The sequence below is a fragment of the Bactrocera dorsalis genome, chromosome 1, assembly GCF_023373825.1.
Source record: "Bactrocera dorsalis isolate Fly_Bdor chromosome 1, ASM2337382v1, whole genome shotgun sequence".
NCBI classification, from domain to species: domain Eukaryota; kingdom Metazoa; phylum Arthropoda; class Insecta; order Diptera; family Tephritidae; genus Bactrocera; species Bactrocera dorsalis.
The window spans coordinates 67,456,013-67,472,354 of NC_064303.1; the positions used below are offsets into that span (position 1 = coordinate 67,456,013).

General features: G+C 39.4%; 3 protein-coding genes across 3 annotated transcripts in view; 1 reads left to right on the forward strand and 2 right to left on the reverse strand.

The window, feature by feature from the left end:
• The window catches only part of LOC125775402 (uncharacterized), a 335,512-nt gene that overhangs the window by 139,020 nt on the left and 180,150 nt on the right, over positions 1-16,342 (reverse strand). The window lies entirely within an intron of this gene.
• LOC125775419 (uncharacterized) lies at positions 230-3,252 on the reverse strand. Its single transcript, XM_049446005.1, has 2 exons — positions 1,958-3,252; positions 230-1,880 (listed from the first exon to the last, which is right to left on the reverse strand). The coding sequence occupies exons 1-2, from the start codon at positions 2,987-2,989 to the stop codon at positions 1,878-1,880; spliced, it is 1,035 nt and encodes a 344-aa protein (XP_049301962.1). The 5' UTR covers positions 2,990-3,252; the 3' UTR covers positions 230-1,877.
• Positions 5,934-7,531, forward strand: LOC125775631 (transcription factor Adf-1-like). Its single transcript, XM_049446271.1, has 2 exons — positions 5,934-6,643; positions 6,705-7,531. Exons 1-2 carry the CDS (start codon positions 6,511-6,513, stop codon positions 6,863-6,865), a joined length of 294 nt encoding a protein of 97 aa, XP_049302228.1. The 5' UTR covers positions 5,934-6,510; the 3' UTR covers positions 6,866-7,531.

Sequence of the window (16,342 nt, forward strand, 5' to 3'; positions counted from 1 at the left end):
AATAAAAAAATCGACGAGGTCTGGCGCTGGCTATGAAGATATTTATGAGCCGACATTATGGTATTTTTACCAATTAGATTTTCTACGAGATCAAGAAATGCAAGCGAGTGGAATAAATACTGATGATATTGAAAACTTGGTGAGTAATGTTTATTATTTAGAATATGTATATAGTATTTATTATCATATAATATTTTATTGGATATTACAAAATTTTATTTTGCCATGGAACTGATGCAACTGTGTTGAAATACTCTTTGTATTTATTACGTACACATTTCGCCGCATTTGCCCCTTGAAGCGGTCTTAATTTTGAAAGCTCACAAGAACTTTTCTGAGATACGTTTTTAGTTTGTGCTGTGATAACATTTTCTATATCGATTCTATATTTTTCTATAAGAAATTATGAAGATAACAACAAGCCAAAACTATTTTCGATGCTTTTTGTGGACTCAAATTTATCCCATTTTCAAGAATGTGAAATCGGCTGCACAAAATTCCGAACGCGTTTTCAACGACGCGTCTAGCTTTCGATTATCTGTAATTGAAATTAATTTCCTCTGCGTTTAATGGAGTACGACTATATCTTCTTCTTCTTAATTGGCGTAGACACCGCTTATGCGATTATAGCCGAGTCAACAACAGCGCGCCAGTCGTTTCTTCTTTTCGCTACGTGGCGCCAATTGGATATTCGAAGCGAGGCCAGGTCCTTCTCCACTTGGTCCTTCCACCGGAGTGGAGGTCTTCCTCTTCCTCTGCTTCCCGCGGCGGGTACTGCGTCGAATACTTTCAGAGCTGGAGTGTTTTCGTCCATCCGGACAACATGACCTAGCCAGCGTAGCCGCTGTCTTTTAATTCGCTGAACTATGTCAATGTCGTCGTATATCTCGTACAGCTCATCGTTCCATCGAATGCGATATTCGCCGTGGCCAACGCGCAAAGGACCATAAATCTTTCGCAGAACTTTTCTCTCGAAAACTCGCAACGTCGACTCATCTGTTGTTGACATCGTCCAAGCCTCTGCACCATATAGCAGGACGGGAATTATGAGTGACTTATAGAGTTTGGTTTTTGTTTGTCGAGAGAGGACTTTGCTTCTCAATTGCCTACTTAGTCCGAAGTAGCACCTGTTGGCAAGAGTTATCCTGCGTTGGATTTCTAGGCTGACGTTGTTGGTGGTGTTTACGCTGGTTCCAAGATAGACGAAATTATCTACAACTTCAAAGTTATGACTGTCAACAGTGACGTGAGTGCCAAGTCGCGAGTGCGACGACTGTTTGTTTGATGACAGGAGATATTTCGTCTTGCCCTCGTTCACTGCCAGACCCATTTCTTTTGCTTCCTTGTCCAGTCTGGAGAAAGCAGAACTAACGGCGCGGGTGTTGAGGCCTATGATATCAATATCATCGGCATACGCCAGCAGTTGTACACTTTTATAGAAGATGGTACCTTCTCTGTTGAGTTCTGCAGCTCGAACTATTTTCTCCAGAAGCAGGTTGAAAAAGTCGCACGATAGGGAATCACCTTGTCTGAAACCTCGTTTGGTATCGAACGGCTCGGAGAGGTCCTTCCCGATCCTGACGGAGCTTTTCGTGTTGCTCAACGTCAGTTTACACAGCCGTATTAGTTTTGCGGGGATACCAAATTCAGACATCGCGGCATAAAGGCAGCTCCTTTTCGTGCTGTCGAAAGCAGCTTTGAAATCGACGAATAGGTGGTGAGTGTCGATTCTCCTTTCACGGGTCTTTTCCAAGATTTGTCGCATGGTGAATATCTGGTCGGTTGTTGATTTACCAGGTCTGAAGCCACACTGATAAGGTCCAATCAGTTTGTTGACGGTGGGCTTTAATCTTTCACACAATACGCTCGACAGAACCTTACATGCGATGTTGAGGAGGCTTATCCCACGGTAGTTGGCGCAGATTGTGGGGTCTCCTTTTTTATGGATTGGGCAGAGCACACTTAGATTCCAATCGTTGGGCATGCTTTCGTCCGACCATATTTTACAAAGAAGTTGATGCATGCTCCTTATCAGTTCTTTGCCGCCGTGTTTGAATAGCTCGGCCGGCAATCCATCGGCCCCTGCCGCTTTGTTGTTTTTCAGGCGGGCAATTGCTATTCGAACTTCTTCATGATCGGGCAATGGAACGTCTGCTCCATCGTCATCGATTGGGGAATCGGGTTCGCCTTCTCCCGGTGTTGTGCTATCACTGCCATTCAGCAGGTTGGAGAAGTGTTCCCTCCATAATTTAAGTATGCTCTGGGCATCGGTAACTAGATCACCTCGGGGGGTTCTACAGGAGTATGCTCCGGTCTTGAAACCTTCTGTAAGTCGCCGCATCTTTTCGTAGAATTTTCGAGCATTACCCCTGTCGGCCAGCTTATCGAGCTCTTCGTACTCACGCATTTCGGCTTCTTTCTTCTTCTGTCTACAAATGCGTCTCGCTTCCCTCTTCAACTCTCGGTATCTATCCCATCCCGCACGTGTTGTGGTCGATCGTAACGTTGCGAGGTAGGCAGCCTGTTTTCTCTCCGCTGCGACACGGCACTCCTCGTCGTACCAGCTGTTCTTTTGCACTTTCCGAAAACCAATGGTTTCGGTTGCAGCTGTACGTAAAGAGTTTGAAATGCCGTCCCACAGTTCCCTTATACCGAGTTGTTGACGAGTGCTCTCAGAGAGCAGGAGTGCAAGCCGAGTAGAGAATCGTTCGGCTGTATGTTGTGATTGCAGCTTCTCGACGTCGAACCTTCCTTGTGTTTGTTGGCGTGCGTTTTTTGCTGCACAGAGGCGGGTGCGAATCTTAGCTGCAACAAGATAGTGGTCCGAGTCGATGTTAGGACCTCGGAGCGCACGCACATCTAAAACACTGGAGACGTGTCTTCCGTCTATCACAACATGATCGATCTGGTTGGTAGTTTTTCGATCCGGAGACAGCCAGGTAGCTTGATGGATCTTCTTATGCTGGAATCTAGTACTACAGATAACCATATTTCGGGCCCCGGCGAAGTCGATCAGCCTCAACCCATTCGGGGAAGTTTCGTCGTGGAGGCTGAATTTACCGGCCGTAGTACCAAAGATACCTTCTTTGCCCACCCTGGCGTTGAAGTCGCCAAGCACGATTTTTACATCGTGACGGGGGCATCTCACATAAGTGCGCTCCAAGCACTCATAAAAGGCATCTTTGGTCACATCGTCCTTCTCTTCCGTCGGGGCGTGGGCGCAAATCAGCGATATGTTGAAGAACCTCGCTTTGATGCGAATTGTGGCTAGACGTTCATTCACCGCAGTGAATGATAGTACTCGGCGACGGAGTCTCTCTCCCACCACGAATCCCACACCAAACCTGCGCTCCTTTATATGGCCACTGTAGTAAATGTCACAAGGACCTACTCGTCTCTGTCCTTGTCCCGTCCATCGCATTTCTTGGACGGCGGTGATGTCAGCCTTTGTTTTCACGAGGACATCAACCAGCTGGGCAGCGGCACCTTCCCAATTAAGGGACCGGACATTCCAGGTGCATGCCCTCAATTCGTAGTCCTTATTTCGTTTGCCATGGTCGTCATCAAAAGGGGGGTCTCTCATCCGAGGCTGGTTATGACTATTCACTGGGGGTGTTTTTTTTACGTGGCGGGTCCCAAACCCAGCGCACAACCCTATGCAGGGGATGCTTCGCCTTCTCACGTTAGCTCGCCTTCAAACGGATGTTCTTAGGCTACCCAGAGGATACTTGGTCAAAGACCGGAAGTCGTGAGCTGCTTGAGTCACATGTAAAAGAATCGTTTCTGGCCACTCCCAAGTGAATGGCAATCAGAGAACTTTCCTCACTTGCGTGAACTTCTACACATGACTCCATCCTCCAAACGACTATATGGCTTTATTAAATTCTCCAAAAGTGGAAATGCATCATCTCCAATAAAAACAAAGGGAAATTCTTTCTCACTCATGGGGACTATTGCCGCTTGGGGAATATACAATTCATTGTTATCAAATTTCTCTTTAAATTTGCTTTGACCAGCATCAGATGCTCTTCCATTTGTACCAACTTCAACGGCTATGAACTCATATTTCGCATTAACGATTGCCATCATAACAATAGAGTAGGATTTTTTATAATTATAATAATATGAGCCCGTTCTAGGTGGTTTCATAATTTCAACATGCTTGCCGTCTATTGTTCCAATGCAGTTGGGGAAGTTCCATATTGTATAGAAGTCATCAGCAATAGATTTCCACTCATTTTCGCTTTTGGAGTCTGAAAGAAAAGTTGAACTAATTTTAGTTTCCTTTTTATCTTTAGATGGATTCTGAAAGCACATGAAAACGAAAGAAAACAGACAACAATTCAGAATTTCTTGAAAAGGCCATACAGCATCTAGACCAAGTCAATAATTCAAGGAAAGAACGCGATGATGCTGACGTATTTGTTGAATCTTGGGCAATTTTATTTAGAAAATTGTCCGCAGAGCAGCAAATATTTGCAAAACGAGGTATTGAGGAGATTCTGCTACATGGACAATTAGGTAACCTCAATATGAATTCAGTTCAAATAAACGCCGTTCAAAGAAATTCAAGAATCTGCAGAATATCCCGCGCCTCGATCCCACACACTTCTACTCCAGAACCTTTCCCTACAGTGATTACTCAAATACCACATATAAGTGTTTCTGAGAATGCATATTCACAGCCAGTATTTGCAGAATCAGAATATGTTCTGTCACATAATTCTGAAAATTCCACTTCGGTGCAGTCTTTTCACCAACTGTTTACGGACGCTCAATATAATAGAACTTTACCGTGCGATTCTGTAACGTGAGACAGTATCAAGTCTCTAAATTTTAGATTTTGAGTTAGAGACAATTTATGAGACTTGAGATGATTTTGCTATTCTGTAAGTGACAGTCACAAAATCTATTACATTTCATTATTCAGAGATGTTTTTACACTTGAATGAAAATAAATATGTCGATAACAAATATTAAATTTCCTATAGCCTAGTCAAAAAACATAATTATCAATAAAAATAAAAATATATGTTGACTTTGTTTCATAATATTTACGAAATTTATGTAAAATTGATATATTTTTCATCTTTTCGTGTTTGAGTTGTTTACAAAATATAAAGAAACGACAATCGATTAATATCTATGATGATCTCTATTCAGTATATTCAAAATGGCAGAACGAGCTCTTTTTAGTTTTGTGACCTGCTAACTATCAGGTCTCAATATTTTGAGACTAACGCTAGAGACTGTTTAGTGAATAGTAACTAGTCTCAAATTGAGACTTTGCCTCAAAATGTCTCAAATAGAGACTAGAGACTGGTTACAGAATCCCGCTATTAATTTAATTTCCAAGTTTTGAATTATCTATTTTATTTTTATAAATTTTATTATTTTACTTTCAATAGTAAATTACCTGAATACTTCCTTCAATGTTTTTATTATGGCTTCGGAAGTTTCCATTATAATTTGACTGAGACTAGATGGTGAAATTGCTACCAAAAATTTTAAATCCTCGAAGCCTTCTTCGGATGACAAAAATCGTAGAGTAGCCGAAAGACGTTCATGGGGAGTAATTGCGTCTCTCAAAAATGTATCCTTTTTTATCGACAGGAGTTCTTTATAATTTTCATTATTCATTCGAAAAAAATTTTTAAATTTTTTATAGAATTTGTTTCCAATTCCTTAAGAAGTGGTACGTGTGAATATTTTGGCCGTTCTTTATAAAAATTTTCACACCAAAGTCGTTCTTTTCGCTTTTTTGCCTTCCTTTTCTTTTCGTTATCAGTGCACACTGAAATTATAAGCAGCGCCACAATTTCATCATCCAATGCCATAACGTCCGCTCACTTCAAAGATTGAAACGAAATGAAGTTTGAACAACTTGTCGCATTAGTGTACAGTGAACTGACTTGCGACCCGGTATGCATACAAGTCTGCAAGTGTATTCACTGCTTAAGCTATGCGGCTAAATTCTACTGCGTTCATATTTACAATCAACTAATAGGCTGGTTAGTGAACAACGCAGAATCGTGGGTCGTGTCAGCTGGGACGACCTATCTTATGGGCGCGCAATGTAACTGAACAGTGAAAAACGCTACTCTGACGTGACGTTGACGTGAGAATCTGCGACATTTGGATTTTTGCCGTCGCAAACGTCTCAGCTGATTGCTCTCTCACAACGCAAGGTTGCCAATATCGATATACTGCAGTAATTATCAACTTTTATAATTCAATCTGTTCAATATGTTTGAAATTTTCTTAAAATAACTCAAAATCAGAGTCGAATGCTATTATTTATAAATATATAAACTATGTATTTTTAATAGTTTGTTTTCAGTTTTGATACTTTATATTGTAAAAAATTGTTATTGAAAACAAAGATGTGCTTAAAACTATATATGCGTATTGGGCAATGGCAACATTGTTCAAATGTAAACAAGCGTCATTAAAACAAACGTCAAATCAAAGAGTTTGTTGGATTTTTAATTTGTGCTTATAAATAAAAAAATGGATGACGAAAAACTTATTAGTTTAGTGGAAAGTAAAAGTGAGTTGTACAATAAGAGCAGTCCATTTTACAAGCTGCAATCAAGAAAGGATGCCTTGTGGAACGAAATTGGGAGGGAATTGAACGCAAGTGGTAAGTTGCTTTGTTATGTTATTGTTTATGTTGTTAATAATAAATAATTATATTTTTATAGGAGAAATGTGTCGCCGTAGATGGCTGACACTTAGGGACCGGTACGGGAGGGAAGCGCGGAAGGCTAACGCCCCCTCAGGCAGCGGGACTGAATTTCAAAGACAGTGGCATCTATTAGATTCAATGAAATTCCTCAAGCCACATATTTTGCCGAGACCGTAAGTTTTAGTTTATTAAATGAATATACATACTTGTATTTGAAACAAAATCTTAAATTTACAGGATTAGACTTTCACACAATATTTGTGTAAACGATATTGCTACTGCTACGGGTCAATCAACAGACGAAACATTGGTACAAGGAGATGCGCAGGAGGAATCACCACCATTATGGCCCTTGTCGCCAATAGGAATATCACCGCCGTCGCCATCGCCTCCTTTCTCCGTGGCGCAAAGGATACCATCCCCGAGTCCTTCGGCATCAACCTCGGTTCCCTCACCATCCTGCTATACGCAAGTTGCAAATAACAGGGGTAGAAAGCGAGGGTCATCTGGGCCAACTTCTAGCGAGGTTGACCAGAAGATGATTGAAGCCATCGAGGTTTTCAAACATAAAATCGAATCTATACAACCTACCCAGCAGACTCAACAACAACAAAGTACAAATCCAGCTGTAAAATCATTCACCTCATTAATGGCTTCTATTTTAAACAAAATGGACGAGGCAAAGCAAACGAGAGCTATGGAAAAGGCATTACAGACTGTGTTTGATGTGCAGAATGAGTAAACATGAAGATATTTCATAACAACATTGAAAGATATATTTATTTTTAAATTATAATTTTATATTTATTTATGTGTTTATTTTCGTTATCCATTAGTCCATTAGTAAATAAGTTTAAACATTGTTATTAATTAAAAAAATGAATGAAATGAAATAAATAATCTCATAAATTTTAATAATTATATGTTTATTTTCGTTATTTGTTTAGTACATAAGTATAAACATTGTTATTAATTAAACAAAATGAATGAAATAAAATAAATGATCTGATAAATTTAAAAAAAGGTGATTATTTTTAATAAGGTTCTCCAGGAGCATATGGTCCTCCTGTGATAGAGTCTATATTGTTCTGGAATGGTACAGATCCTTCATTTATAAAATAGTTAGCAAGTCTTTCGCGTAAATTAAACGCGTAATTCTACGCACTGAAGTTCGCATTGGTCGTAAAGAATTGTTTTCATTTTCGCGGCGCCACTCACCGGCATGAACAACGTTATGTCCTTCAACTCGATCTACACAGTTCTCCGGACAATACCAGCGATTGTGATCATTCAACAATATAAAATTGTGTTAGGCTATGCAAGCCAACACAATTTTTTCACAATTTTCTGGATTACATTCAATCGTTGTTTTCAAAATTCTCCACCGAGCAGTCAATATACCAAAGGAATTTTCTATGACTCTTCGAGCGCGTGACAATCGATAATTGAAAATACGTTTCGTGTGTGTTAGATTAGCTCCAGGAAATGGGCGCATTAAATTATTTCGTAATGGGAATGCGGCATTTCCAACAAAAAAGTAAGGAAAAGGTTCCGGTGACACGTCAGACAGTGGCACAGGTGGTGGCAAAGGCAGAGTGTTTTGTATTAATGCATAGCCAAATGGAGTAAGTCGAAAGATTCCTGCATAAATAATAACAGAAATGCATTATACTATAATGTTAATCAATTTAATATACACTACCTCCGTCACTTTGACTTCCATAGCTGCCAATACTAACTGCTGTGAACGTATATTTCGCATCACATACAGCCATCAAAACAATGCTAAAGAATTTGTTATAATTGTAAAACATCGAATTGGAATTGGCCGGGCACTGAATAGCAACGTGCTTACCATCAATTGCACCGACACAATTCGGAATGTTCCACATATTATAAAAATCTTTTGCAATGTCCTTGTATTGAGACTCTGTTGGCTCGCTTACATAAATTGGGGAAAGTAGCTGCCAGATTACTTCACACGTCTCTAATATGATTTCGCGTACTGTTGACTTTCCTAACTTATAACAATTGTAAGAGAAGTACATATGTATATACATGCATACGTGTATTAATTCGCAAAACACAACAAACCAACTTACAGTAATACCAACGAGAGCCTTTCCTCGGGTCCAATCCGCTGCCTTGGCTTCTTCAAGGATTTCGATATCAAATTCAGAAGCAAATTATAAACGTCCGGCGGCATCCTTGTATGCAAAAAAAGTTGTTCTGGTTCCCTGTTTTTCATTACCAAAAAAGTTTTTATCTGGTAACCGCAAACGCCCCAGTTTTGATTGATTGGGCGAATTTTGTACCTTCTCTTTCGTTTTTTGTTTTTATACTGTTTATATAAATTATATAAAGAGTACAATTCGTACAATTCTAAAAGCATTTGATCACTATTCTCCACTTCCATGTTGCTACTTACACAATTTTTGTTGAATTGTATGAAATGTCAAACAAATGAAATGTAAACAAAAGAGAACAGCTGATTTCTACGTTCTTGACACGTTCTCCACTGTGCACTCATTTTGCCGATAAGGAAGGAAAAGGAAGGAAGGAAGGAAGCGTTTTTCACTAACTAGCCTATAACCCTGCACGACGGAGGTAACAGATTGCACAAACACATTGAAACATTTTCAGTTGTTCACAAACACTGTTACATTTTCTGGAATTTTCAGCTGAATGGGAGAATACGTATGTAAGTAAGATAGAGAAAAATTATCCACATTCTAAACATATTGTAATGTTAACTCCCTAGAATAGGAGAGACCAATACCCAATTTTTCAAGAAGAAGAAAACGAAAAGCGCAGTTTATTTTGGATTTTAAAGAGGTAAGTTTATTATTGAGTATATACTGTGGTTCATTACTTGATAATTTGATATTTTATAATTAATTTTTATTATATATCTATATATTTATATAAAATTAAGTGGCAAAACTTCCTGTTCGCATACTCCTCCTAGACGGCTTGCCCGATTTCAATGAAATTTTCAGGGGTGATTGGGGTCTGTTTAGAGGGTGCACATAAGAAATTTAATGTGCGTATCATTGCGCGTTTTGCAAAAAAAAAAAATAAAATAAAATGATACATCCCGCCTATACAAATTCTCATGAAATAATGTTTTGCCGCAAGATTGGTAGTCCTGTCAAATGCCTTTTAATTCCTTTCTAATAAACAGAAACAACTGGCGGATGTTTACAACTAATAAAAAACATTGACATCGCATGTTGATCGTATTTGCCTTTTTGTTCTTTCTATTGACATATTTTAAAATTGTGTGTATTTTTCTCTGATTTCAACGTGATTAACATTCTGCAAGTGAGTATTGTTGTTGTTTCGTATGTGATGCCATGCGGTTCGATTGTCGCTTGAAAATGCGCGGTGTGTGTAAAAAAAAAAAGTGTTTCAACATTGTGTGTTTTTTCCAGATTTAGTTCCATCGATTTGCTACATTTATTCGAACCGATTTTGTGTGCAACACACACAAAGCAAGTGAGTATTGTTATTGTTTCGTTAGTGCTTCCATGCGGTTTGCAAATACACTGTTGGTGGGTCTTATTGCATATGCGTGTGTAGTTTAAGATGTAGTTTTAGGTTAATTTTTACATTTTTATTTATGTACTTCAAATATGCATACTCTAGAAAATGCCTCGACTGCGCCAACGTAATACGGTTGGCAGGCATACGAGTGATTCACGTCGAATGTCAATATTAAGAAGAAATCACAGCGAAGAGCAACGCGCTCAAGTGAATGCCCGAGGTAGAGCGGTGTACAGAGAGCGGCGTGCACAGATTAGAGCTGAATTCGCCGACAATCAACGGCCAAATTACCGTCAAGGCCGAGTTCCTGTCCGCCTTCGCGATCAAATGGAACATGTTGGCTTTCACTACGATCCTGACTGCGACTACAGCCTGCATGGTGCCATCGGAGCAATGGATATTATTTGTACGCTTTGCAATGCAGCGAAATTTCGAGGAGAAACAGCTGGCATGTGCTGCTCCAGTTGCAAAGTGAAACTGCCTGCATTGGAACCGCCACCAGAACCATTACATTCCTTGCTCACTGGAGAATCGCCGACGTCTAAGCATTTCTTGCAGAACATACAAGCGTACAATTCATGCTTTCAAATGACTTCTTTTGGTGCCACAAAGATCATTAGAGATCCATTTATGCCGACGTTCAAGGTGATTACTTTGCATGGAATTTCCAGTGAAACATTTGACATTTTTATTCTGCAGATTCAGGGACAAATATACCATCGAGCAGGCTTGCTCATACCATTTGTCGATGCCGACTATCAATTTTTGCAAATATATTTCATCGGTAATGAAACTGACCAACTAAATCAACAATGTAAAATTGCGACCGGCACAAGGCGAGAAATCGTACTAAATTTGCAAAGATTTCTCAATGAGCACAATGAATTGATTCGATTGTTCAAAATCGCATTGGACCGCATGCCGTCTGATAACCATCGAATCGTCATCAGAGCAGACAAAATGCCGATGGGGCAGCATGCCAGACGATTCAACCCACCAACAATCGATGAGGTGGCAATCGTCATTGTTGGCGAACAGTTTGAATCGCGAGATATTGTACTGCACCGTAGAAACGAACAACTTCAGCGTGTTTCCGAGCTACACCGTAGTTATGATGCATTACAATATCCGATATTATTGTGGAGAGGTGATGACGGCTATCACATCAATATGCGATTGATGAATCCAACTACTGGTAAAAAAAGTACAATTTCTGAGAAGAAATGCTACTTACGATTCAATATTTTGTGTATTGTTCATTTATAGGCCAAGAAACACCGAAAAAACTCAGTGCGATGAACTTCTATTCGTACAGAATAATGATTCGTCCGCAAGAAGATAACTACATCCTGAAATGTCGCAAGCTTTTCCATCGGTATTTGGTTGACATGTATGCGAAGATCGAGACCGAACGTGTCAACTTTATTCGATTCAACCAAGCGAAATTGCGTTCTGAAGAGTACATCCATTTGAGAGACTCCGTAATGAATGATGCAAATGTGAATAGCATTGGACGTCTGACAATATTGCCAGCCACATACATCGGCAGTCCGCGCCATATGCACGAGTATGCGCAAGATGCGATGTCGTATGTGCGCCATTACGGCAGACCGGATCTGTTCATAACGTTCACGTGCAATCCCAAGTGGAATGACATCAAATGCCATTTGTTCCCCGGTCAATCAACAACTGATCGTCACGACTTGACAGCACGTGTATTCAGGGAAAAGCAAAAAGCAATGATGGATTTAATTGTGAAACTTTGTGTTTTTGGAGAAGTTCGATGCTGGATGTACTCGATCGAATGGCAGAAAAGAGGATTACCGCATGCACACATCTTGATTTGGTTAGTTCGCAAAATACGACCAGATCAGATTGACAAAGTCATCTCAGCGGAAATTCCAGATGAAGCAATCGACCCACAATTGTTCGACGTTGTAACAAAAAACATGATCCACGGCCCTTGAGGCGCTATTAATCCAACGTCACCATGCATGATTGACAATAAGTGTTCAAAGCGCTATCCTAGAGCTTTAGTTGATGATACAATCACTGGAAATGACGGATATCAATTATATCGGCGTCGATCCGCTGAAGATGGTGGTAATTCAACGGTCATAAAAGTTCGGGATCAAGACGTTGATGTTGATAATCGTTGGGTCGTGCCGTATTCACCATAGTTGTCGAAAATTTTCGAAGCGCACATCAATGTAGAATATTGCAACTCTGTCAAATCGATTAAATACATCTGCAAATACGTAAATAAGGGCAGTGATATGGCAGTTTTCGGAGTGCCTGATTATCAGACAATCGATGAAATTCAGCAATACCAAATGGGCCGTTATATAAGCAGCAACGAAGCGGTATGGCGCATTTTATCGTTTCCAATACACGACTGGCATCCCGTTGTTCTTCATTTGGCAGTTCATCTCGAAAATGGTCAACGCGTTTATTTCACTGCAGACAATATACAACAGAGCGCAGCACGACCACCGCGGACAACACTTACTACCTTTTTCGAGTTGTGTGAAACCGATGAATTTGCAAGAACATTGCTATATTCCGAAATACCACAATATTTCACTTGGAATCCATCATCGAAAACATTTCAACGACGAAAGCAAGGGGAGCGTGTTGACGGTTATCCAAATGTCCGTAAAATCGATGCATAGGACGCATTTACACCATCCATCCGAACAACGCCGAATGTTTCTATTTGCGTCTGCTATTAGTCAACGTGCGCGGACCAAGATCATTTGATGATTTAAAAACTGTTGACGGTCAGTTGTGTGTGACGTATCGTCAAGCATGTCAGCGATTGCATTTGTTAGAATATGATATGCATTGGGACACCGCACTTCATGACGCATCACTCACATCTCATCCAAAACTAATACGCGTATTATTCGCAATAATAATATCTACATGCCTTCCGTCAAATCCGCAAGAACTGTGGAATAAGTACAAAGGCTGCATGACCGAGGACTTATTAGTTTTGGCGCGTAATCGAGCATCGGACGCAGACTTGCTATATACATTACAAATGTATAATGTTGCTTTGATATTGGTTGAAGATCTGTGCCTTACAATTGCGAATAATGCATTAGCGCAACTTGGCATAACTGTGCCCAATCGTTCAGTGATTGATATGCTTGACCATGAGCTTCAACGTGAACAACAATACGATTGCAATGAATGCGTGCTTTCATACAAGCTAACATTACCAAATTAAATATTCAGCAGAAAAATGCTTATGATAAGATTATACAAGCGGTTGACAATAACGCCGGTGGATTCTTCTTTCTGGATGCGCCCGGCGGTACAGGGAAAACGTTTCTGATCTCTTTGATTCTTGCTACTATACGGTCACAGCAGAAAATTGCGCTGGCAATTGCTTCGTCAGGCATCGCTGATACTCTACTTGATGGCGGCCGAACAGCACATTCTGCGTTGAAATTACCGTTGAACATCCAAGTCGTTGAAACACCAACGTGCAACATATCGAGGAATTCAGCAATGGCAAAAGTTTTGCAAGGAGCTGGAATAGTTCTATGGGACGAGTGCCCAATGGCTAACAAAAAGTCATTAGAAGCATTCAATAGAACAATGCAAGATTTACGCCAAAAGCAACAACTTTTTGGCGGAGCATTAGTCTTATTATCCGGCGATTTTCGGCAAACTTTGCCAGTCATTCCTCGATCAACTCCTGCCGACGAAATAAACGCATGTTTAAAATCGTCAGTTTTGTGGAGACATGTTCAAAGGCTGACTCTTACCATCAATATGCGAGTCCAATTGCAAAATGATCGATCCGCAGCGGCGTTTTCGAAGCAGTTGTTGGACATTGGCGAAGGCAATATACCAATCGATGATCACATTGCTGAACAACTTTTGTACACTTTTACAATCGAAGGAAGAATTGATTGAAAGTGTATTTCCGAATATTGTTGAATACTATCAACGCAACGATTATTTAAGTGAACGCGCAATATTGGCACCAAAAAATGTACACGTCAACGAAATCAATTTTGCCATTCAAGAAAAACTGCCAGGAGAAGCTACAACATATATATCGATTGATTGCGTTTTGAATCAAGATGAAGTAGTCAATTATCCAACTGAGTTCTTGAATTCTTTGGATCCCCCCGGTCTGCCACCGCATCGTTTGGTCCTGAAAGTCGGTTCACCCATTATACTTCTACGAAATATTAATCCACCGACTTTGTGTAATGCACAAGGCTTTCAGTCAAAAAATTGTGGCCAAATTTGATTGAAGCAACAATACTAAATGGCAAGGCAGCAGGTGATGTCGTACTCTTACCACGCATTCCCATGATTCCAACGGACATGCCGTTTGAATTTAAGCGCTTGCAGTTCCCAGTACGTCTTGCCTTTGTGATGACCATCAACAAATCGCAAGGGCAAACGTTTCAAGTGTGCGGCGTCAATTTGAAAGAACCGTGCTTCTCCCACGGCCAATTGTTCGTCGCATGCTCGAGAGTGGGAACACCAAGGTGCTTATTCATTTACGCGCCAGGTGGAAAACCAAAAATGTTGTATACCAATATGTTTTATAAATAAGTAACAGTTTTACAACAATAAATAAAACACAGAGTAAAAACCCTTAAGAGTTTTAATCGATTTAGGTGTAGCGAGGCACACAGGGTAACAGCTAGTTATATATAAAATAAGAAGTAGGTTACCTGATTTAAATTTTGGTACTTGGTACAATAATGCGGGGAGCTATAGCAAATGAGATTAAACCAAATTTATATATTTTAAATGCTGATATAAAGACATATTAAAAAAATGATTACTAAAATCAAATATTTATTATACTTTTTGTAATTTGTCTTACATTTTATAAATTTATAGTAGTTACAAAGAAACTTAAAATTGTCAGGCAATTTTACAGTGTTTACAGTGCAACTTCCCATATATGCGTGTGCTCTCATTTGTAAACATGGTGTGGGAAAATACGTTGCTCTCACTTCCCTCTTTATGTTTGCCCGCGATGATCCCCTCACCTAGCCCTCAAAATGTGCACTCGTGCCCCCACGAGCAAAATGCCATTGAGGGCTAATATGCCCATCCCTGACGTAAATTACTGCTATTTTAATTGATGTTAGGTTTAATATAGAAAATTTAAGGATTTCCTGCTTTTTAAGATAAGTTGTGCATTTTTAATACGCTTTTATTAGCTTCACTTGTATGTATGTATGTATGTATGTATGTATGTTTGTAATTTTTTAAGTGGTACTGAAACGTAAAATATTTGAGCGACACTGTAGGAAGGCGATAGTTAGTTTAAGCACCTCACCAAAAAGATGCACTTAAAAGTATGCAACATCTATATAAAACTACGTTTAGTGACATTTAAATAGCATCCTGATTTGGACGTCGACCGTTCATGAAATGCAAGGTTGTACAGTAGAACATGAAGTAATTTATCTGGGCTCTCGACTGTTTGCTGCTGGACAAGTTTATGTAGCACTTAGTCGTTGTAGATCTTTGGACTGTATTCGAATTGAAGAACTGGACTGTTCAAAGTTGACAGGTAAAACCCCATGTAACAGTGAAGCTTTAGAAGAAATGATTCGATTAAGAAGTAATAATTCGTAAAGTCGTCAATAGAACTTGGTCGCAAATAATGGAACAATTAGTCAATGTAAGGTTACGAGTAGATATTAAATGCTGCCTAAGTATCGATTTACTTAACCAATACTACATGTCATAGTTCATATTTTAACAAATTTTGGGGTTTCTCTCATCAAACTAAAAAATTAAAAATAAATATAGTTTAAAAAAACTAAAAAACACGCTTTTAAAGCATATCAAACTAAAAAGTGAAAAATAGTTCTTTGTATAAACTAACAATAATAATGAAGGAAAATTTCCTGCATTATTGTGAGAAAAGCGAGGGGTGCTTTGTGACATATTTTTCATATATCGAGCATGTCACGCTTTTCTCACAATAATGCAGGAAATTTTGAGTTGTTTAAGTTTAAGTCTTTTTTCTTGTTTTCTTCACAAAATTATAGATTTTCAATTTAATTTTTCCACAAAATTATCTATTTAAGGAATATTTGTGCAACTACTTAAGGGGCA

Excerpts from the sequence above, each read along its gene's own strand:
- LOC125775419 (XM_049446005.1), bottom strand. The coding sequence starts at position 2,989 with ATGGTTATCTGTAGTACTAGATTCCAGCATAAGAAGATCCATCAAGCT.
- LOC125775631 (XM_049446271.1), top strand. The coding sequence starts at position 6,511 with ATGGATGACGAAAAACTTATTAGTTTAGTGGAAAGTAAAAGTGAGTTG. Across the intron at positions 6,644-6,704 it reads GAGGGAATTGAACGCAAGTG|GAGAAATGTGTCGCCGTAGA; the intron begins GTAAGTTGCTTT and ends ATATTTTTATAG.